The sequence below is a fragment of the Tupaia chinensis genome, unplaced genomic scaffold (genome assembly GCF_000334495.1).
Source record: "Tupaia chinensis unplaced genomic scaffold, TupChi_1.0 Scaffold141538_1, whole genome shotgun sequence".
NCBI lineage: Eukaryota > Metazoa > Chordata > Mammalia > Scandentia > Tupaiidae > Tupaia > Tupaia belangeri.
The window spans coordinates 488,734-513,317 of record NW_006201399.1 but is presented as its reverse complement, the minus strand read 5'-3'; the positions used below and the strand labels follow the sequence as shown (position 1 = coordinate 513,317).

The following is a 24,584-nucleotide window of genomic DNA, read 5'->3' as shown; positions in this document are numbered from 1 at the left end:
TATCTCACCATATTAGTCTGGAAAATACTGTATTTCCTGTCCTCTGCCTCCCCCGGCCCCATTCTCTGGGCACTGAATTGTTTTTCTCCCAGTTTCTGGGGGGAAATGTCCTTTTCCTTATCCACAGTGATAACATAATGCTTTCATCTCAAACACGTAGTTTATCCTTTTATTTGATTTCACATTATTTTCTTGTGAAAATCTTCTAATTTTTTTTTCTTCAGAGATTCATTTAATGAAACCATGAGTATTCTCAGAGTCTTCCGTTTTTTAGTACAATTAGGAATATGATTAGGTTGAGTTTAAAATGACAAAAAAAGAAAATCTGGAGATACAGTCTGATAGTTTCCTGAGACTCATAGTTCCTGAACAAAACTATAGAATTTGTTTCGCTGAGCCACTCCCCAAACTTTACTAGACCCTTCTCTCTCCCCATATCTTTGAACAGAAACACATTCATCTTTGCAATACCCCCAAGTGCAAAATTAGGCAAATTTATTCTTTGTTTACAAAACCTAAAACTTGCCAAGAGAAAAGTTTTCCAAAATTAAATTAAACTCCTTGAGGTTGTAGAAGCCAAAATAAGGTGAAGCTAATCTAAGGAAAACTCTTTGAATAGGTTCCAGGAATGTGGACCACCACTAGTTTCTCAGCTTTTGCAAAAACAAGTATTGAAATAACTATGTGCTGAATTCATGGAAGCCTCATCAGCATTGAGCAGTCCTGTGGGGTAGGTGCTATGGTTGTCCAACTCACAGATAGGGAGACCAGAGGTCGGTAGACTTTCCAAGATCTAAGGTCGCTACAGATTGGAATGAACTCAGTCTACAGTCCTGATCCTGTGGTCAGCATTACAAAGGCAAATAATAATTGCAGCAATGGCGTCCCTTCTTTGAAGGATGCATTTATCTTCTCAAGAGAAACAAAGAAAACAAATAAAATACACATATAATACACACACACACATACACACACACACACACACACACACACACACACACGAATATATGTATATATCATTTATTTCTTCCTTTGGCAAGTTAGAGAGACAGACAGCATCCCCAGCAGGGTCTTGATGCCATGATCAACCCCCAGCCTTCATCCAGCTCTGAATTGTGGCAAGCACCTGCCTGGTGTACTCAGGGAGGTCTCCAGACTTGAAGCAGGAACCTTTCCATAGGAGACTGCCTCACAGAGCAACGTGTTTTACCACTGTGCCTCTTTCTGGCCCCTTGAAAAAATATATATTTAAGAGAATTCAAATTTCAATTTTGGCACCAGCTCTAAGACCCGGTGGTTAAGGCAGCTGAATCTCACATGGCCAACCCCCTGATTCAAATCCCAGACCCAGTGGCTTAAGAAACTCTCCAGGTGCCTGTGCATGTGTGCCCCAAATCCTGAAAGGAGGGAAAGATGGAGAAGGAATTGTGGCACGGCTATTCCCCATGGGGAGTTTTTTTCTCCCTCTCTTTCTCCCTCTCTCTCTGTCCTTAGCAAGCATATGTGCTCTCTGGCAATTTTTTTTTTTTTAATTTCAATTTGGAAATAATATCCAAATTCTCTAGTAATGTCAGAATCAATGGAAAATTAGTGAAAGTAAATAGGAAGAGCAACATCATTCATTCATCACACAGGTAACAGACTCATCTTCAGTTAACTAGTTCAGTGTGTGATTGGGTAGCCAGGGACAGTGGGGCAGGCTGAGTCACTGAAGGAATCGGGCTTGTGTTCGAATTTAGGGTTTTTGTGATGATTTATGGTCCTTGTACTGTGTCTGTGTTCCAGAGGGTTGTTAGACACTGGAATGGGTTTTTAAAGTTTATTTCTTTCATAGGAGAGAGACAGGTGGGTAGGTACTCCCGGCAGGGTCCAACCATGCCCTGATTCTCCCCTTGTCTTCCAGGCAGCTAAGATCACAGGCATGCTCAGCGTGTTCAGGTTAGGCCTGAGCTTTCAAATCTGGCTACCCTGTATGGCTCGGACATTAGACGGCCGTGTCCCACTATTGGTGCCACCATGTTGGCCCATGTGCCATATAACTCTGAATTTAATCAATTCAAAGAGCTTAAAATTAAATGTTTCTCATTAGCTCATGTGACTCAGAGAGATTTAATTTGAACTAGTTTGTCTCTGGTCCACACATTTGAGAAACACTACGAAATGTCTTCTAGAATAGCAGTTCTTGAGATTCTTATTGGTAAAATAAAGTACTATCATTTAAGAAATAGTTCAGTTTTCTCTTATAAATTGAAATTGACTTAACTTAGTGTTAGAGTTTCTGGAAATATCTAGGATAGGAAAAGGTTAAGAGAGTTTGTGCTCGGGGGAACCCTGTTTGCAGGGCTGAGACAACTGGGCAGTAGCTCCAATACTCTGGGTCTATAACTTCCTGTCCCCACCTCTACCCCCGGGAGTATTAGTCTGGTGAGCAATGACATGGGTGGAAAACTGGACCGAGCACGAATAGCGGATGCAGTTATCAGAGCACAGTCCATGCCTTCATCCATTCAGAAAGCTGCCGGAGTGCCAGATCTGTGGACCAGAGACAAAATAGTCGAAATTAAATTTCCCTGAGTCACATGGGCTAATCAGAAGTGTTTCATTTTAAGCTCTTCGAGTTGATTAAATTCAGAGCTGTATGGCTCAGGGCATGCATAGGCACCCTATACATCTGTGTTCACTTGTCTACATGGAGGATATGACTTACAGTCAGTTTGAAATCAAGTTTGCAAGTCAGGACTACGTTTTTCTTCTTGCCAAAGGATTTCCTTGCATGTGTGCTTGCCAAAGAGACAGAGAAGGAAAACAAGAAAACACCTCCCATGGGGCACGGTCACACCATAATCCCTTCTCCTCCATCTCTTCTTTCTTTGGGCATGCACACCTGTCCAGTGTGTTTCTCAAGTCACTGGCTCCGGGACCCGAACCACGCAGTCAAGTGGGATTCAGCCGCCAGGTTACAGGCTGGCCCCAGGACCAGCATTTTTACAAAGTGAAGTGGGGCCAGATGGTGGCGCAGCAGTGATGCCGTGCTCTGCCTGGTTGACCCACGTGGAAAGGTGCCAGGTTTGTGTCTAGAGACCTCTTTGAACACACCAGGAGCAGATGTGTCTCTTTCTCTCTTTCTCTCAGTCTCTTTCACTCATGGAAGAAATAAATAAATAAACCTAAACAATGAAATCAAATAGAAAAAAATACTAGTGTATATGGAACATAGTACTGGGTTACAACCCCGATTTTTTTGTTTTTTACTTCCAAAGTTATGGTCAATACAATTTGAAAACTGTAACATCGGCCTATATAATTCCTTTTCTACAAACAGATGGGTAAGTGAAACACAGATAAAATACAAGGTTTAGCTTAAAGAGAAAGTTCCAAGGAAGATTCCATCTTAAATGATATGTGTGAAGATTTTATAATAAGTCAAGAAGAGTGAATAGTAGTGATATTATTCATAATTATACTACTGAGACTATTAGGCATCACTATGGCAGTCATATATTTACGTTTTCCTATTCGGTCATAATTGCCCTGGATTACATATGAGAAGGTGCCCATCTAAAAGGCTGTATATCAGAGAAGTCAAAGGGCTCCAGCTTTGTATGAATGGAGCTTGGTAGGTTCAAGTCCCAGCTCATCCGCTTCACACCAAATAACTGCTGGGGAGGGGAGTATACTTCATGTGTTTGCCTATTTCCATTCTATGATGTGGGAATTATAAACAACTGATCAGGATGACCTAAGGTGATATCTGTGAAAAACACATATTTAGTCAGGGCCTAGTACACAGTCAACTCTCAATAATTGGTGGTTGTTTTTTTTGTTCATGGGCCAAGATCACGCGATGGAGATAAATCTAACACCCCTAAAAATATCCCCAATGCTAACATATGAAGAAAACCCAGGTTATCTTTGACTTGGTAAAAGGCAAACTCATTAGCGAGTTATTTTTTTAGAGATTTTTTGCTATAGGGTGCATGCGCCAGAAAGACATAAAGACAGAGAGAAATCACCCCAGGGGGGATGGCCACACCTCAATCCCTTCTCCTTCATTCTTCTCTTGGGATCCCAGGCATACATGAATGTGCGCCCAGCGTGAGTTTAAGCCACCGAGTCTGGGACTCAAACCACAGTCGACTACATGGGAGTCCAGCAACATAGCCATTAGGCCAACTGCTGGTCCCTCGTTAGTGAGTTCTTGTGAGTCATTCAGATTTTAAGAGGCCATTTTTTGATATTAAACACAGAACAAACAAGAAAATCTCGAAATCATGGCTGGCTCCATGGCCTGGTAGTTAAGGCAGCTGGATCCCATATGACCAACCAAGTAGTTTGAATCCTGGACTAGCAGCTTAAGAAACACTCCAGGTTCATGTGAGCTTGTGCCCAAAATTCTTAAAGAGAGGAATGAGGAGAAGGGATTGCAGTGTGACCATTGCCCTTGGGAGGGGGGCTTCCTCCTCTCCCTTGCTCTCTATCTCTCTGTCCCTCTCTTCCAAGGGCATGCACCTTCTGCCAAAAGAAAAGGAAAAAAAAAATCTCAGAACCCACTTAAGATTTATTTATTGTGTCTATTTCAAGTCAGAACAAATGGTCCTTGAATGAGCCTCTATTGTTTCCTGAATTTGAGCTGATCCTGCCTGGAAGCTGATGTTTCAGGACAGGAGGGATGAGGGTAAGTGGAGACCAATATTGGTTCCACCATCCGTAATGAGAACAGCAGGGTGCTGTTCTCTCAGCTATTGTCTCTGTTTTGTAGATGAGGAAATAAAGTTCAGAGAGGCCCAGTGGCTCACCGAGGGTCACGGGGCTTAGTGAGAAGGAGAGAAAGTCAAGCTCAGGGTTGTGTGCCTCTATGCCAGCATCCTTTCTCCCCATCCTCCTTGTCTCGATTACCACCCAGTAAATGAACTTGCAGCATCATGACCTCAAATACACGAACTATGCCAACTTCTTAGCTTTTGGGAAAAAGCATCTTATTAGGCTGTGGTGGCTGCACACTGAACTGGCATCGTTTCTAGAGCCATTTTCAGCATTCCAGCTTCATTACTTCACTAGTCCGGACAGAATCTGCACCTTTTAGAAGAGAAGCAGTTTTTATATTAATTATACCACTCCTTTTAATCTCCCAACAATATATACAAAGAATAATTAAAAGGGGGTAGTTATAATTTACCAAGCACGTGAAGCTTAATTAAGGTGAAGGAATTAGCATTTCCTTTGACAACATTCCAGAATCACACTTACACATACAATCAGTTTGAGCAAAACTCAGTCTATAAAAGTCTGAATTTAAAACTTATTGACAAGTCACTGATTATATGCAAAAGATAAAATAAAAGGATAACAAAAGGGCTCACCATCATACTTCTCATGACAGTGGACGTAGGATTGGCTTTTACAGTTACAGTGCAGAATACGTGTCAGAAACATGTGTGGGAAGCGTTGCACATTCCCAATACTCGATGAAACACCATAAAGTCATCATCTTCTCCCCCAATCCAATACCCCTTGTCTTCTTAGAAAGACTAACTTTTGGACTTTTCTTTTGATCTTCATGGTGCTTGTAGTATATGGAGATGTTTTCTTGCTTGCCTCTTCTCTACTGAACCTCATCTTCCTTTGTCAAGGAATTTGCAATGATCTAAAAGTGCCCCATCTCTCCGCCTCATCAAATACACATTCTCTCAGGCCTTCTCTACGAGCTTGTTGCCATTTTAGGATATGCTGTGATACCAATAACTGGTGACAGTTTATTGTTTCATTTGCAAGAGAAATTTGCAAAATAAATCTAGATGGTGGTTAAAAGTATGATCTGTGGCACCAAACAGACCAGATTCAAATCACAGGTTGGCTTGTTACCAACTACGTGATTTTCCACAAGCAACTTGACTTTTCCGTAGAAGGAGGATGCCAACTCCTTCCTGGTGGAGTGGTCGTGAGGATTAGAGGTAATGTTGGCAGAAGGGTTGGCATAGGCTTGGCATGGGCTTGTTAAGTTCTTGGTTTGTAGCAGTTATTACTATCCCAAAAGGATTTGCATTTTAGTGCTAAGAGATGACAATGGTATTGTCTAGAGAAATGAGTGTTATGGGATGAGATTCCAGACATGAGAACTAGCAGCGGTGTCTGTGAACTCCCAAGGGGTATTGTTTTAGAAGCCTGTCATTTCATTTTGCTGCAGAAAGATGTACCCTAAAGTGTGATTCCCAGACCAGCATCCTCAGCCTTATCTGGAAGCTTGTTAGAAATGCACATTCGTTGCCATGTTCCAGACCTCAAGTCAGAATCTCTTAAGAGCTGGCCCAAACATCTGCACTCGATCGAAGCCCTCCAGGTGATTCTGATGCACCCAGTGTTTGAGAAGTGCTGCTAGAGAGCATCGAGACAAACCTATAAGCTCTGTGAACCCAGAAACACTCATTCTGCTTTTGCTGGCATCGTAACAGGCCCTGCAGAGTGGGCATGGCTGTGCTTTCCCGTATTCTTTGCTCTGGCATTCCAAGAACACACACAGCCCCAGAGAGGATGCTGGCAGTTTTGGCTCTATCATCAGCAACATGGCATTGACAGTGAGATCAAGGCCAGCAGGTGGCGTGGAGGTTAAGGTGATGGGATCCCACATGGCTGACTCCGTGGTTTGAATCCCATACTAGCGGGTTTTGGGACTCTGCGGATTTGTGTACATGCATGCCCACCCACAATCCCAAAAGGAGAAGTGATTGTGGTATGGCCATCCCTCCCGGAGGGTGATTTCTCACTTTCCTTCTCTCTCTCTCTCTGTCTCTCTGCAGTGAGTGCATGAACCCTTATAGCAAAAACTAAAAATATTAAAAAACAAAACAAAGAAAAAACAATGAGATCAATGTCATTTTTATTTCATTAGACAGACTTCTTTCTCTCCTCCTGGTTTCATTCTTTCAGATACTTTAAGGTAGTCATGTAGTTTAGCATTGTCCTTTTGTATATAAATTACCAAGATTAATAAGAACTACCCTTTTAACTCAGGTCAGTTGGTTTAATTTTAAAACATTTTTTTAACCTAATAATTCTGTTCCATCATGCCTGTTTTAGGAAAGATCTAAGCCATTTTCTTATTTACATTTCCATCTTCAATAAGTAGATATCAGAATTCTGTTTACAAACCAGTGTATAAAATGTTTAGTTTTTATGTTGCCTTGTCTTTTTTTATTTTAAAGAAAAAAAGGTGCATTCAAAATTTAATATGCTCACCTGATGTGTTTATAATTATACTTTTATGATTTATTTATTTATTTAATTCCATTTGTTATTATTTTTTTAATTTGACCAGAGAGAGAGAGAGAGAAAGGGAAACAGAAAATGAGAAAGCAAGCCCCCAGGTCTGGGACTCAAACCATGGTGGGCCATGTGGGAATCCAGCACCTTTAACCACCATGCCATGTGCCGGCCCCATTTTTATACTTACTTTAAAGTGAGGTGATTATTTTGCAGTTATGCTAGTTCCCATGCAAGAAGTCATTCACCCAAATCACATGATTTCAAATCGTAGGAGGGAATCCCAGGTACAGGAAGCTGAATAATGACTCTCAAAACTGACCCGTTGAACAGCTCTGTGATACATCAGTAGTGCGTTGCTCAAGGGAAGCTGGATCCCATGGGGACTTTAGTTCAAATCCCTGGCCTAGTCTGCTTGAAACAACTTGGACACACGTGCAGTGCTCAAGATCTGACAGGCTGGAGGACTACAGGAAAGGGGTTGTGTGTGACCAGACCCCAGAAGGGAGCTTCTCGCTCCTTCTCTTCTTCTCTCTTTCATGTGTGTTCACACATTCTAACATGAATGAAATGAATGAAGGAAAGAAAAGGCTTTAACAAAAAGTATATGTTCATGTCCTAACTCTAAGAACCTATATGATCTTATTTGGGAAAAGGGTCTTTGCAAATGAAATTAAAGAATTTAAGATGCTATCACCCTGGATTAAGGGAGGGGGGCTAAAACCAGCGACAAATCCTGCGAAGAGAAGAGGTAAACAGGCACAGGGGACAGAAGAGAGGCGACGTGAAGGCAGAGGCAGAGATCAGAGTGGCCACCTGCAAGTCCAGAAATGCCCAGGGCTGTTGACAACGGTCAGAAGCTAGAAGAGTGACATGGACCAGACCATTCCTCAGAGCCTCTGGAAGGAGCCAGTCCTACCCCCAACTTGGTTTTGAACTTTTGGCCTCCAGAATTGCGAGAATAAATTTGTTGTTTTGAACGACTCATTTTGTTATCACTCGTCATGAGAGCTTGTGGAAACTAGTGGCTCATTACTATACCTTTTACTGGTCATAGCGATCAGCACTTACAAAATTTGGATTTGAGAAACTTTCTTGAGGAAATAAATTATGAAAGGCTTAAAACCAGGGTGCCGAGTTTCAGTTTCGACGCCATGGGTCATAAGCCCTTAAACAAACAACACTTATCAAAGGACGCAAACACAGCTTTGAGAAACAGGAGGCACGTACTGTAGTGTTTATTCATTGGACAAATCAGAGTGCACGTGGACAGGCAGACTCAGTGTGCATAAGCTACTGGGTCTTCCAGGAGCCTTGGGCAGTCACGAGGGGGCCACAGATCTAGTTTGCTATCTATAGGGACTAAAAACAAAGGGTAGAGGGGAACAGTTATTTCTCTTTGGGGAAGGTTGGAGCGGAGTGCGTGACATTAATCTCAGGGAAAATTTTTGCTTCAAATACCTACGTGTTTATTCATTCATTCGGTTAACACATTCATGGAGTACATCTTGCGTGCGTGTTGTTCAGCACTGAGAAAGCAGCGAGATTTAAGATACGTTCCTGCTCTCCTGTAACACATACCGTTAATGAGACATGACGGCAATAAATAGTAAATAAATAAATAAATACTTGTCCATCCCCTGAAGAAAAGTAACTGGATAATATAATCACCCAGTAAAAAGTGGTGTGGCCAGTCTTTTTTTCTTTCTTTCTTTTTTGTTTTAAATTCGAAAAGCAGGTTAAGGATAATTATCTTACTCATTTGTTTATCTACTTATTTATATTCTATTTTCTTCTCGACTGAAAGAGCCAGAAGATCAGGAGTTAGCCTTGTTTTCTTCTGTTTCTTTGGGTATTAGGACACTGCCTGGTTCATCAGGGCACATGGTAAATATTTGTTCAATACTTTTATTGATTAAGTGAAGGTGATCAAAACTGACAGGGACCCTGTACAAGATTAGGAGACCCAGAAAATATTTTATTTGTATTTACATTGTGTTCCTTCTTCTCGCTTCTTTTTTTTTTCGATTAGTTTATTGTAAAAGATATTTTCAAGGATACAGAATACTGCCAATGAAGGGATACATAGGAGGCATGTGGGAGGGGGTGCGGTGTGCCTCTCGCCAGGAACCTCCAAATAGTCAGATCTTCAGAAGCTCCTATATTGTATTTGGTTTTAAAATCCTTTCATTTTTTGAGATGATACTTTAAAAAAAAAAAAAAATTGCCAGAGAGCATGTGCTCTTGCCAAAGAGACAGAGGGAGAGGGTGAGGGAGAAACTGTTCCCCAGTGAGGCGTGGCCACTCTATAGTCCCTTCTTCATTTCTCCAGCGTGTTGGAATTTTGGGCACACTCACACACACAAACACACACACACACACCTGGTGTATTTTTCATGTCACCAGAGACAAGATTTGAATTGCATGGTCTGCCATGTGGGATCCAGCTCCCTTAACCAGTAGGCCATGGAGTGGCCTGAGCTGATGCATTTATGGGGCAGAAGTTTTTTAGGTGGCAGAGGTATGGAAAACTAAAACTTTATAATGTAGTATAATGTAGTAACTCATCAAAAACCTCTCCAAAATAAAAAAAAAAGAAAGACAGTCGACTCTTGCCCTTTTTTGTGAGTTTTTTTCATTGTGTTTTGTTTTTGTTTTTTTGTTTTGTTTTGCTTTTTTTTTTTTTTTTTTGCTATAGGGTGAGTGTGCTTGCCAGAAAGACAGAGAGAGACAGACAGAAAGCAAAAAATCACCCCCTGGGGGAATGGCCACGCCACAATCCCTTCTCCTCCATTCTCCTCTCAGGATCTTGGGCACGCATGCACACGTACCTGGCGTGAATTTAAGCCACCGGGTACAGGACTCAAACTGCTGTCGAATACATGGGAGTCCAGTGATGTAGCCATTACATCAACTGCTGGTCCCAAGACTGTCTTTCAAAAAAGTTATGAAGAATTTGTGTTTTTTTAAAATTACGTGATCTACTTCTGTCTTCAAAATTTTAAATTTTGTTGTCTTGCAGAAAGCTGGGGTTTACACTAAAAATCATCTCAGTTATAGTCAGAAAACCTTATTCTAAATTTGTATGGTATAAATTGGTTTTTGGCACTGACAGATGGTGTGGTGGTTGAAGCGCTGGATTTCCACGTGGCCAACCATTGTTTGAGTCTCAGACCTGGTGGCTTGCTTTCTCACTTTACCTCTCTCTCTTTCTCTCTCTCTCTGTTTCTCTCTGATCAAATTAAAAAAAAAAAAAACAAAGTTGACAAATTAAAATATTTAAAATAAATTTTAAAAAACAAATAAATAAAATTCTTTTTTGGCTTTTGTTTTCTTTCTTAGCACTAAGTATTTATTTTAAAATCAATATGAAAATTTGAATAAGAGAAAAATGGGCAAAGGATAGAACAAGAAACCATTGCAATGAATGAGTACATTTTAAAAACAAATAGAAAGAATATAAAGAAATGCTTAGAGCCAGAAGCCAAAGGAAAGACTGTTCAAGCCCCTTAACAATCAAAGAATTGTAAGTTAAAATAATAAATTACCATGTTTTGCATATAAATTTGGAAAGAACCAATTTGAGGAAACAGGAATTCATACACTTATTCAATCATAAAATTATTTCAACCTGTCTAGGAGCAATTGGACAAAATGAACTTTAAAATCTTACATATGTATGTCCTATTACTTTTTACCTCTGAGAATCTATCACAATGAAATATATTAAGTGTAAGTGATTTTGTTGTCTTCAAAGTAATTAAATAAAATGTTATTTGAAATAGCAAAGTATTGGACAACATCTAAATAACCAACAAGAACAAAATTAAGTTACAGCACATACTCCAATGTAACATTTGGCTATTAAAAAGTAACTTTAGGCAACGACAGGAGGCATGGTGATTAATGTCCTGAACTCCCACGTGGAGGGCCACAGAGTACCTGACCTCGCAGCTGGCCCTCTCACTTTCCCTCTCTCTCACTCTCTCTTTCTGTCTCCCTCTGGTCAAATTAAAATAATAATAACAATAATAATAATGATAAATAAAATTAAATAAAGAATTCGTTAAAAAACAAAAAATGTAACTTTATACCAGTTTATTGACATGGGAAGATAATGAAGATGCACTAAGTAAAGAAAAGAAAAGGTGGGCCTACCAGGTGGCATGCAGTTAAGATGACTGGATCCTATATTGCTGTCTGCATGGTTCGAATCCCAGACCTAACAACTTGATAAACATGCTAACACTTATCTCTGTCCATGGTCCCAAGAGGAGAATGGAGGAAAAGGGGCTGTGGTGTGATTGTCTCCCCCTGGGGGATGTTTTTATGCTTTTTCACTTCTCCACCCCATTTCTCTCTGGCAAGTACATGCACTCCATAACAAATTTTATCTTTTTTTTTTTAATTTTTAAGTCTTTTGTAAAAAGAATTATTTTATTTAACTTTATTTATTTATTTATTTAGTTTGACCAGAGAGGGACAGAGAGGGAGTGGGGGGGAAGTGAGAAAGCAAGCCACCGGATCCAAGACTTGAACCGCAGTCAGCCATGTGGGAGTCCAGTGCCCTTAACCACCACACCTCCTGTCAGCCCCATAGCAAATTTTAAAAAGAGAGAAGGAGAAGGCTCAGCCTGGTAGTATAATCAGCAGCCAACTGAACTGCCACACTGGAAATCATGTGGCCCTCTGTGCTTTGGATCTCCAGGTCAGCTGAAAACATTCGCTGTGTGTCTACTCGCGCCTGAGATCCTGGCAAGCTGGAAGGCTGAGAACAGGGGTTCATGAGAACAGGTTCATGAGACCCTGTTAAGGATCTTTCTCTATCTCTCATACATGGACAAAGCTTAAAAATCAAACTTAAAGACAAAGAATAAATTTTAAAATAATTGTTAGAATGTAGGATAAACACAGTTACATATTTTGGAGGAAGGCTCATAGAACAGAAGGATTATGTGTATACGGACATACTGGTAGTTGGTTATTTGTGGGTGAATAGATTGTGGTTGCTTTTAAATGTATTTCTTATTTGTTCATGGTCTCTGGACGTTTCCACGGTGAACACACTTGCTTTTATGGCATTGTCAGAAAAGTCATGATGCATTTTTGCATAGAAAAAATACGTCAAGACTTTTCTGATAACCCAACATATTAAAATGTAAAGATAATACATTTTTGTTCTAAAATGTCTCTGGGAAAATCATAAATACATGGACAAAGAGCATGAGCAAACAATTTACATTAGGAGACACCTGTTTGGCCATCCTGTATGTGACAAGTGTTTGAATTCACAAGCAGTAGAAGAAATGCAAAGATCATGTCAATAGGTTGTCGCTGGTACCCGTCAGATTGGCAAAACAAATTTTAAAAAAAAAGAAAAAAGAAAAATACAGTTAGAAACAGGAGAAATAGAATTCAGATGGGAAGCTAAACTGATCAATCCATTCTGGTGAGTCTGGAAGGCCATTGGAGAGAACACATTTAGTAGATTTTTCTGCTGTGACCAATTCAGCTTCTGGGAGTCAGAATTTTTATCACAGTGTTGCGTGCAGTACCAGAGTGTTGGCTTCCACTGAAGGGCATCCAGCTTGGGGCAGAGGACAAGTGAATTATGGCTGTGGTCACCATGGAATTCTGTGTAGCCAAAGTAAGTTGTGGGCCTGTGGTCAGCAACGTGGTTAAATCTGAAAAGACCCACAGTGAGAGCTGCCGGATAATACACAGGGCACCTTATTGTATTTGAATTTTTTATAAACAACCAGTACATTTTTTAGATAAGTATATTCCAAATACTTGTTAAATCTGGCAACTCTAGCTATGGCATAATATAATTTATGAAAATTACAATTATGTACACAGGCAAATCGACCCAACATAGTTCATAAAATTACGTATCAAACATATTGATAGCTATTGTGTTTGTAGGAGAGGACAGAGGGGATTAAAAAGGAGAGTGAAAGGGAGGGAACTGAGAGAGGAAAAACTGAAAAATACTCTATGGAATATTATTCAGCCATAAAAAACAACAAGACCCTGGCATTTGATAGAAAGTGGTCAAATATGGAAGATTTATTGCTGAGTGAAGCAAGCCAGGCTATGAAAGAAAGATATTCTATGTATATACTTAGTATATGTTGACTATCCAAACTCTACGGTAGAGATTGAAATACTGGAGGGCATAAAAGCAGTGAAAATAATTGTGAATGCTGAAGATAGTGTGGAATGGGATGGAGGAGAAGGGAAGAGTATAGAGAAGGAAAAATAGGCATGGCATTTGTGAGACACAGAAATGGTTTATGACCTGTTGATGGTAATATGTATAGTATTCTCGACTAGACAGGCCTTAGAAGTATTTCATGTTACATAAATTCTCTTTACAAGCCAAATGATGTATAGCAAGTGACTGTTTAAACATATATATGTGTGTGTGTGTGTGTGTGTATACATATATTATGTGTGTGTATACACACACACACATATATATATATGCTTAAACATATATATATATAATACACACACACACACATATATATATATATATGTTTAAACAGTCACTTGCTATACATCATTTGGCTTGTAAAGAGAATTTATGTAAAATAAAAAATAAAAATAATCTAAAAAATGTAAAGCTATTTGCTGATAATGATGTGAATAGTAATTTCTTTGTCTTGACCGATATGTGTGGTAATCATGCTGGAAAAATAAATGTTATGTACTGTAAAGATAGATGTGATTAAATGTAATATGAAAATAATAAGAAAAGGAAAGGAGAAAAGGGGGAAATAGAAGTAAAAGATACAAAAAACATGAAAAATAATTTTTAAAAGTTAAAGATTTTTTAAAAAGAAATATATACATTTTACATGAATAAAGAAATAAACTGGACCCAACTGTGGTGGGACACTAGTAAATAAACTGCTTCTCTGGAGGCTGGAGCCACATGGGAGACCGGGGTTCAATTCCTGGCTCACCCTAAAAAATAACTGGGCACTTGTAGTCCCAGCTACTTGAGAAGCTGAGGCACAAGGATTGTGACGGAGTGCGAGTCTGTCTTTAAACAGTAAATAAACAACGAGAGACAGCCTTACATGGACAGGTGTTGATAGCGATCCGAGTGTGCTCAATTAAACTCTCTATACCTAAGTTCAGAAAAAGAAATATAAAAAGTTTTTCTGTAACCCCCTGGAAATTTCTTTACAAAAAAGCCCTATGGGGTACTCTGGCACTTCTAGGAAAATTAAGTGGCAGGACAGTAAGTAGGAGACATGAGACTTGCAGGGAATTAAAAAACCTTAAAAATGTTATAGACTTAATAAAAAATGAAACCAACAAACCAGTTAAGAACATTATTTTACTTGGATTTACTCTTTAATAGAGAAATATGCCTACATTCTTATAGGGTAAATATTAGTAAAAGAGTGTCAGTAAGGGACCAGCAGATGGTGTAATAGTTACGTTGCTGAACTCCCACATAGTCAACCACAGTTCAAGTCCCAGACTTGGTGGCTAAGATTCACGTCAGGCGTGTGTGTCTGTGTGCATGCCAAAGATCCTAAGAAGAGAGGGGAGGAGAAAGGATTGTGGCGTGGCCATCCTACCTTGGCAGGTGGGGTGATTTCTCACTTTCTGTCTCTTTGTTTCTGTGTCCCTATAGCAAAAATTTCTCTTAAAAAAATCAGTAAGCACAAATCCTTACCTATTGCCATAGAAATAGCTAGAAAAATAGTTTAAATATACCGATTGGAAAATGGGGATTCAATGCATGTCAACTCTTTTAAAACGTTTTTCTTTTTTAATATTATAGCTGATTACAAGGAGAGCTTTAATACTATTGGGAACATTGAAGAGATTGCATATAATGCTGTTTCCTTTACCTGGGACGTGAATGAAGAGGCAAAGGTGAGTAGCAGAGCTGCATTTTCCTCGCCTGTACCTTTTAAATAAGTGCCCCTTCTCTGCAGTTGGTTCATTTTCAAACGCCTCTATGGGTAGTCTCCTATTAGTTTGAGCCCCAACTAAGGAAGTGAACTTGATCTCTTCCTCCAGAAGTCACACACATCCAGTTATGCTCAGCTCAATTGCCTTTTTAAAGAATAAGGGAAGAGAGACCAGGGTCCCTCTGGCCTCCCACAGAATGTAACAAACCAAGCTACATGTCCCAGTCTTCCTGGATCCCAGCTTCAATTTAGCACTAGGCCAGAAAACCTTTTCTCTCTGCACTGCAGATTCCCCCAAAGGCCCCTCTCAGACCTGTCCGCGCACCCTCCTTCTAGAGACAAGGAAAGGCTCCGAGTTAATGTCCCCATATATAAGCCATTGGGTGGGTCTCCTGACCCCACACCCCCTTCCAGGCTTAAGTGGTTGAGGGAGCGGTGCAGGAAGCAGGGCTGTAGGTCTCTGAGCTTCAGACAAGTGCGTTGGCTGTGTAACCTCCTGCTTCTCGGACTGCCAGTAGGATTAAGAAGTGCAAGGACGATCTCTCTGACGAGGTGTACCTAAGGAGAAGACGTTCATCCTTGCTCTGGTTTAGACAAGAAAGCAGATTTGCTGCTACCCAGATTTGTTTTCCAGACATGAGTCTCTTTGATTTTATGAAAACTCCAAACCTTCCTGCTGTGCCCATCCTTCCTTCCACGTTCCTTGGTCTCTGATCCTTGCTTATTATTTTGTCCTTGAGGGAAGCTTCCAGATGAAACTTAAGCATGTTTTCTGCTTCAGTAATGCAGTATCTAGGAGGGTGTTAGAAGGCTGTCTTCCAGCCCAGGAAAAGGTCAATGTAAACATCTCGCTCAATGCGTTATTGTCTGAGAGCAGGAGGACGCTGGCTGAGAAAGGAAGCTGGTTGGGAGTTTGCAAGCATGACCTACAGAAGAAAGTCTCTCATTTCACTCAAGGAGAAAACAATGTAGGTGACATTGGCTTTAGGCCCAAGAAAGGTGATCCAAATGGCCACACAGTGACAAGTGCCGGAGCGGCATGGAGAATGTTCTAGAGGCTCAGTGTCTATCAAGGAAGGAAGCAGGCCTGGCCACAGGATGTGAGATTGGGTCCCACATGGAACTGCAGATGAGTTTGTCTGTAAGACCTCCTTCTCCTCTCTTTAAATTTTCCTCCCAAGCCATGTGCTTTCAGTATTTTTAAGTGTATTTATTTATTTATTCCATGAATAAAAGAGATGAGAGAGACAGACACCCCACACACAGGTCCTAACCTGCAAAGCACCCGAGCTTCAGCCGGCCCTGGACTGTGGGCATGCACTTGCTGGCCTGTTTAGGAAGGTCTCTGGATGCAAAGTCGGAATCTTCCCACACGTGTAAGCCTTGCAGAGCAGTGCATTTCACCGCGGCACCACCATCTGGGCCCTCGCACTTTATTAATCTGCTCAGGGCCCCTGCGACTGCCCTCTCCTAGGAACACCACATCTCCAGTTGCCAGGTCGGCCCTTTCCTGTGTTCCTCCTAACACCTCCTGTGTGCAGTCCAAACTTGCTCTTCCTCCCGGAGGCCAGATGCTGGACTCTCACTCAGGCGTCTGGATGACAGCACAGCACTGAGTCCGGAGGGGATCTTTGCCAGCCGCCGACCCTGGAAGGGCCTCGTTCCTGCATTCAAAACTGCAAACAGTTCCCAGGGCCCTGCGGCGCCAGACACCTCGCTGAGGTTTTGAAGCGCGGTGAGCGAGTGCAGGGACACCGAGGCAGGGCAATCACGAATCCTAACCGCACAGCAGCGAGACTAGGGAGCGGCGGGGCCTCCCTTGAGTCAGGGAGAGAAGTGTGATGGTGGAAGAGGAGGTGTCTCCTCAATGTGGAAGCGAGGTCTAAGTATGAGCTGTGAGCACCGCCATCGTGGTCATTGCTGGGCAGTCTGTGAGAATGAGTGTAGTGGCTGCCTATGGCAGGAAATGCCTAAACCGGCAGGGACAGCCTTACCTGGTGGCTTCCCTGAGCTTTCTATACCAGTGGATAGTTCATCTGGGGCCGAGCTGACCTTCCAGCCCAGTTCAGACCATACCTTTCATTTCCCACAGGGAGGAGATGACCGTCCTGTTTAAAGGTGTGTGTGCCCGAGATATGGACACACGTGCTGTTCCAGGCAGGCAAGGCTAAGCTCACATAGGCCTCAACTGACAGCAGTGGATGATATATATATATATTTTTTTTTCTTTTTTTGGTTAGGTTTTTGCTATAGGGTGCGTGCGCTCGCCAGACAGACAGAGAGAGACAGAGAGATAGAAAGCGAGAAATCACCCCCCAGGGGGGATGGCCACGCCGCAATCCCTTCTCCTCCATTCTCCTCTCAGGATCTTCTTGGGCACGCACGTACACGCGTCTGGCGTGAGTTTCAGTCACCGGGTCCTGGACTCAAATCGCGGTCGACTATGTGGGAGTCCAGCGACATAGCCATTATGCCAACTGCTGGCCCCCAGTGGATGATATTTCATGTTGCATATTGTGGCAAAATGTGTTTTATTTCCTTAATATGTATTTTTAGTGACTAGTCCTTGGTTGTTGCAAGGTCTGAGTTAATCAGTAAGTAATAAAGTTCCAAGTAATGTTTTTCAGACTACCAAAGGACTTTTAAAGACAACACCATAAAAATTAAATTTACTTCATTAGGGAGACTGAGAGGATATTTTTTTATCCACACAGCCTAAGGCTTTTCTTTAAAATATGATTGATTTTATAAGTAGATTGCAAAGAACAAGATCATGTGGTTGCTGGTAAAAAAAGGTTTTTAACAAAGCAAGAAGTAAAAGACATCCCTCTTAACACAAAATCATTTGTGATTTTCGTATTGTGGACTTCTTAAGATTAGCTGCATTTGCTTTTAAATTCCTATTAGTAACATTACACAGAGATTTTTTTTTTTAGGCATCAGGGATGGGGTCCCATAAAGTGTCACATGATATTTTATTAATAGCTTGTGTGGCTGCAAGACTTGTGATTTACAGGGTTTATATGGTCCACAGAATATATATGTGTATGTGTGTGTGATGCATTTATGTATTTATGGGGTTTTTTTGAGAGTTTTTTTTGCTATAGGGTGCATGTGCGCTCCAGACAGAGAGAGACAGAGAGACAGAAAGCAAGAAATCACCCCCCAGGGAGTATGGCCACACCGCAATCCCTTCTCCTCCATTCTCCTCTTGGGTTCTTGGGCATGCATGCACACGCGCCTGGCATGAGTTTTAAGCCACCGGGTCCAGGATGCGAACCGTGGTCGACTACGTGGGAGTCCAGCAACATAGCCATTACGCTAACTACTGGTTCCCTTTGGTTTTATGTTTTGAAATTTTTTTTTTTTTTTTGAGAGGATTTTGCTATAGGGCACGTGCACTCGCCAGAAAGTCAGAGAGAGAGACAGAAAAACAGAAAACTAGAAATCACCCCCTGGAGGATGGCCACTCCGCAAATCCTTTTCCTTCGTTCTCCTCTCGGGATCTTGGGCACACATGCACACGCGCCTGGCATGAGTTTAAGCCACCGGGTCCGGGACTCAAACCGCAGTCAACTACATGGGAGTCCAGCGACATAGCCATTACGCTAACTGCTGGTCTCTTTATGTTTTGAATTTTAACATACTTATGCCCACATTTAATAATCAGGAGATTTTTGTTTTGTTTTGTTTAGAGAGATTTTTGCTATAGGACACATGTGCTTGCCAGAGAGACAGAGAGAGACAGAGAAATAGAAAGCGAGAAATCACCCCCCAGGGAGAATGGCCTCATTGTAATCCCTTCCTCTCCATTCTCCTCTTGGAATTTTTGGGCATGCATGAAATGCGCCTGGGATGTTTTAAGCCACCAAGTCCGGGACCAGAATCATGGGCAGTTACGTGAGAGTCCAGCAATGTAACCATTACTCCTACTGCTGGTCCCAGGAGATTGTTTTTTTAGATCCACATTTCTAGATTCTTTTGGCTAATGAAAGATTCTGACAACCATGAGCCGTAAAGTGTGCAGGTCCATGAGTGGTTATTGTGACTTACTGGCTGCTCTCATCATTGCTTTCTCTAGTTTTCTCCATTCTGAAACTTGCCCTGCCTGGCCCTGGTCAACACTGAGTTCTCATGCTCAGACAACTGATAAGTTTGCAGGTTAGACTCCACTGGCTTTTAGTGACACGAAGGAGTTTGAAACCAGAGGGAAGCTTAGCCTGGCCTTGGCTCAGAGCCATAGGGTAAGGAAAGCCCCCAATGTTCCCTGGTTGCTGATGAGTCTTAGAGTGACCCAGTGGCAACCAGCCAGAGGCAGACTGGTGTCGCCATATTGAAGGGAGATGCTTCTGAATGCCCACAACGGTGGTAAATCTTGTTCTTTTGAAGGTGGGTAGGAAAAGAATACCAGAAATCAATTGGCTCCATGTGACTCCATATCAATGAGTTGGATATTACAACTTTAGGGTTAAACATGAGATTTCTTCCCCCTTAAGGTTTTGTAAACCAGTTTTGAAGCAGTGTTAGAAGAGATAGTACAAATATGCTTTGAGCTTTGGCAACATCATTTGAGAAAACTGTATTTCTTCCCAAGATAATTATGTTAAAGTTAGCTTCTAATTGGTTATCTAAGTTTTGGTGCATTTATCAAAAAAAAAAAAGTTCAGTATTTGGTAATCTCACCGCCTACATACAATTAAGACCAGATGATAGGTTTGTAGATTTTTCCAGATCACACTCCTTCTTCTTTGCTTTTGTTGCTGACAATATTTTATTTCTATCTCGTTTACAACAGAAGGAAGGAAAGAACACAAAACTCTAATCATTTCGTTTAATTAACTATAGGAAAACACTTGGCCAGGGAAGGTGTTAAAACTATCAGTAACTATGAAGCCGAGGGTTAATTCTCCATGGCCAGGGCATCTGTAGCACCCTGAATCTGGCAGGACTGCTGCAGAGCTCTTCCACCCAGAACCGGTTTTGCTGGTTGTGCCGTGGTGAGGTTCTGCACGGTTCTGCACGCCGACATTAGCTGCAGAAATGTTCTCCAACGGGACCGCTTTTGCCCTTGGGGTCTGTGCAGCCTGGAAGCTCATGTAATGTACACCAGTGTCCCTGGTCCCTGGTGTCTTGGCAGTGGAGGTTCTGAGCATTCCACATTGTCACAGCTCAGAACTTGGTGGCGGATGGGTGGCACAGCAGAAAAAGCCTGAAATGGGGTTCAGACAGCCACATTCTAGTCCCAGCACTGCCAGAACCCACATTTGACTCCCCCCCTTCTCAGTTTCCATTTCCTCGGCTGTAAGTGGTGGGAAGCAGGGCAGAGGGGCCTACCGATGATTAAGGTCCCATCCATATCATCTCAGGGGATGGCATTGTCTCCCATTTGCAAAGCTGTTTCAGTTTAACACCCCTCCCCCTTAGCTAAACACTGGTATCTAAAAAGCAGATTTGGCCTTCGCTAATCCCTGAGATGAAGAATTCCCACGCAGGGCCCTGTTGAGGTTCTTGAAGAGCGGGGAGCTCAGATTCCTGGCACCCAGCGCTGCCTTTCGGCAGGCGATGACATCACCCCCAGAGCAGGAGTGCAGCGATCCCTAATTACAGGCTTCCCTTTCTCCCAGACCTCTAAGGAGATTCTTGAAACCGGGCCCCTTATTTTTGTCCAGTGTTGTTTTCTCTGTTCCCAGTGATTTCAAGATTAAACCAGCCTCAGTCTGCTACAAAGACCTCTCTCATGTGACCACAGAAAAGAATGACTTGAGCCCTAAGATGCTACTTGGTGGTTTGGGCTGAAGTTGAGGAGCGAGTTTCCTCTCTGAGTCTTTTCTCTGGAACACCATACTGATTTCCCTCGTTTTTCAGCTTCCTCTTTCCCACGGCTTATAAACTACTCAGGGTAAAGAAGGCTTCTTTCCATGAAATTTGTTTTTTGAGTTTTTGTTGTAGGGCACATGTGCTTGCCAGAGAGACAGAGGCAGAGAGACAGAAAGCAAGAAATCACCGCCCCCCCAGGGGGGATGGCCATGCCACAATCCTTTCTCCTCCATTCTCCTCTCGGGATCTTGGTGATGCATGCACACATGCACGGTTGGAGTTTTAAGCCTCCGGGCCTGGGACTCGAACTGCAATTGACTACATGGGAGTCCAGTGATAACCATTACACCATCTTCTGGTCCCAAGATAAAGAAGGCTTTTTTCTATTAACCTTTTTTTTTTGACTAGATAGCATATGAGCTCACAAGAGAGAGACAGAGAGAGAGGGAGAAGCAGCAAGCATCTCACGATGAGAAATGGTCACGCCTCAATTTCTTCTTTTCCATCTCTCTATCCTTTCGGGATTTGAGGCTTGCACACACACGTGCCAGGTGTGTTTGTCAAGCTGCTGGGTTTGGGACTCAAACCATGTTATCAGCCATGTGGGATAATAGGTTCCTTTAACCAGTAGGACATGGGCTAGCCCTGAACTTTTTTTTTTTTTTTTAATTTCTCTGTGTCTGAGCCTTTTGGAATGAACACTGTTCAATGAAAATGTTCTTCTCGCACTAGCATCACCACTAAAATAGTCAAGCAGACAAATAAACCCACTACTGGCTCATCTGTCATGTTTTTGATTTTTATTACTTAAAATAAAATCTATTTGTTAATTTTTTCCACAAGAAAAACTGAGACAGAGACAGTGACAGTGAGATAGGAACCCCCAATAGGGCTTATCAGAGAAAGACAGAGAGAGAGGGACATTGAGAAGTCACCCCCACCAGGGAGATGGCCACACACTGTAATCCCTTCTCCATTCAGCACATGGGCACAACATGTTTTTCAAGTCTCTGGGCCTGGGGCTTACACCTCAGAGGGCCATTTAGGATCCAGCACCATAACCACCACACCACTGCTGGCCTCGGTATTATCTTTTGAGACATACTGGCACTGCAAGATTCGGTAAATGGAAAAGGTAGATTTTTGTATTCAGGTCTCTGTGAATCTAGAGCCCATTATGTTAACCATCTCAGTGGACGGAAATCTGAATTTGTTTTTGTTAGATTAAAGTATGCTGTAATTTCTTTTTCTAGGAAATCTATAGGGTATACTTTTGTGGGTTCAGAAAGAAAGCATACGTATAATGAGCCCTATTTCCTTGGCAAAACGGTACTCTCAGGTCACCTTGTTCTAGTGACTCTCCTTGTCCCCACCCCACAGTCCCCCATCTAGCAAATATGGACTTGCTGGCCCAACGTTTCCAGCACACAGGTCTCTCCCTGCCCGTGTCTTTCATTGCTCTTGTACATTACTTGCTCTTATGATGGGAGTGAGAACTATTTGAGACTTCTTGTCCTCTTCAACTGTGTGTGTGTGTGTGTGTTAGCCTACCATTAGGGAACTCTTTTGCGTAATTATTATCTCACTTTGTATTATCTGAAGATCACTGCATGTTTCCTAATACTGCAATTCTGATATATGTCAGTGGTTTCTCCAAACATACTTTTATATATTTATTTTACATTTTCCTTGTCTCCCTCTTGCTCCTTTCTCTGGTTTTGTGAATTTGATTTTTATGCTCATTTACATTCTTTCTGTGCACCTTTCTTTCATACATTTTTTTCTGTGGTGAATAGTGGCAACACTCTTCCTTACCTTCCCCCCCCAAAACCATGCAAGAAACACAATATTTTAAAAATCTGAAGCAGCCAGTGAGTGGTAGTCAAGGCAGCTGGATCCCATGTGGCTGACTGCACAATTTGGATCTTTGACGCAGCAGCTAGAGAAGCAAAGGAGGCGAGATGGAGGAGAGGGGATTACAGTATGACCATTTCCTAAGGAGCATGCTTTCTCATTTTCTCTGTCTCTCTCTCTGGGGAATGCATGTTCCCTCTTGCAAAACCTGGAAAAGAAAAAAAGAAATCTGAAGTAGGAATGAGGATTATCTGAGAAGATGAAGGTGGCAGAGAGCACACCAAGATTCTCTGCTCTATGTATGCAACTTGAGAAAGTTTGCCAAGCTGGTAAAGGGAGAGTGAATATTCACTCATTAGCAGATATTAATGTGGGGGATAGAGTCCTCTAACTTTGGGTCTCTTTGGACGCTTGAACTGAATTGGATTTACAAAACAGATGTTCATGTCATTTTTCAAGCTGTGGGAAAATGCAAAGTGGGGGAGAGGGTGGGCATGTTCACATTTACTCTGGGCCCATTTTCCTTGATAGTTATTGCCTCCATGTCTGGTTTTGTCTCAATACCAAGTAGATATTTAAGAACTGGGGCCCATCCCGGGGGTTAGAAATACGGGATGTGCTAGTATGAGTCAGTCAGCTGAGACAGAAAATGAAAGTGCAAGTCATGGGGAGAAAATTCTCATCTACATTTGCAAATATGTATCCATTCTTAAAGATGGAAATGAAGTTCATTTAATGCCCTGAAGCTGCCCTGGACATGATGTCCTGGTGACTACATGGTGACTACAACTGACTACTTCATATTCTGAGATGTAACGAGAGTAGCCACATAGGATGACTTAGTGTTTATTTTTGTTTGTTTGTTTGTTTGTTTTTAAGGTTTTTGGCATAAGGCATTTGCACTCACTGGACATACTGAAAGAGAGAGAGAGACTGAGAGGAAAAGTGAGAAATAACCCCTTAGGGAAAGTCCCAATCCTTCTCCTCCATTGTCCTCCTGGGATTTTGGGCCTGCATGCACACAAGCCCGGTGCGAGTTTTAAGCTACCAGGTCCGGCACTCAAACCGTGGTTCGCCATGCGGTAACCCACCATGTCACTGGTGGCCCCTGACTTAGTTTTTCCACATGCAATTCAGATCTCTTCCTTCTCTCACGGTGTGAGTCAACCCTTTCTTCCCCTAGTGCTGTCTTTTTAAGATACAACTAGTGGCCAGCAAGCCAAGCCAGGAGTTTAGCTCCTTCAGTTGTTAATGGAAAGGAAAAAACAGCCTCTCTGTTCTCATTATCTCAATTTAAACAGCTTAAAGATAAACTGGGGGGAACTGCAGTGCTTTGACCGTAGCCTTTGCAAAGGTAGTACATTGCAGAAACTCTAGGCATTCTAACCTTCTCTTACATTGCAAATTAGTCATTCTCCTTGGGTGAAAAATAAGGTTATGCTAACTAACAACTGCCTCGAAATTCAGTAGCAAATCATGGTAAATCCATTAAGTTGTCTCAATTTGCTTTTTTTTTTCCCCCTCCCACTTTCTTTTCTCTGTCTCTGTCCCAACATTGATTTTTGGTCTAAAATATTTAATCACTTGTTATTGCCCCCCCCCCACACACACACCGACACACTGTGTGCCAAACATTGCTTTTTAGAAAATTAAAGCTTTGGTAGTCTTTCTGAATCATGCCTTCCAAAGGACACTTCTAAATGGACAGCTTGTTGCCAT

The 24,584-nt window shown here is 41.9% G+C and overlaps 1 protein-coding gene across 4 annotated transcripts in view; it reads left to right on the top strand.

Moving 5' to 3' along the window:
• GRHL2 (grainyhead like transcription factor 2) overlaps positions 1–24,584 on the top strand; it is a 174,686-nt gene that overhangs the window by 89,902 nt on the left and 60,200 nt on the right. For all 4 annotated transcript variants that reach the window (XM_027766238.1, XM_027766239.1, XM_027766237.1 and 1 more), the window contains exon 8: positions 15,062–15,156. In XM_027766238.1, the coding sequence (XP_027622039.1) occupies positions 15,062–15,156 (95 nt within the window). The remainder of the gene's footprint in view (positions 1–15,061; positions 15,157–24,584) is intronic.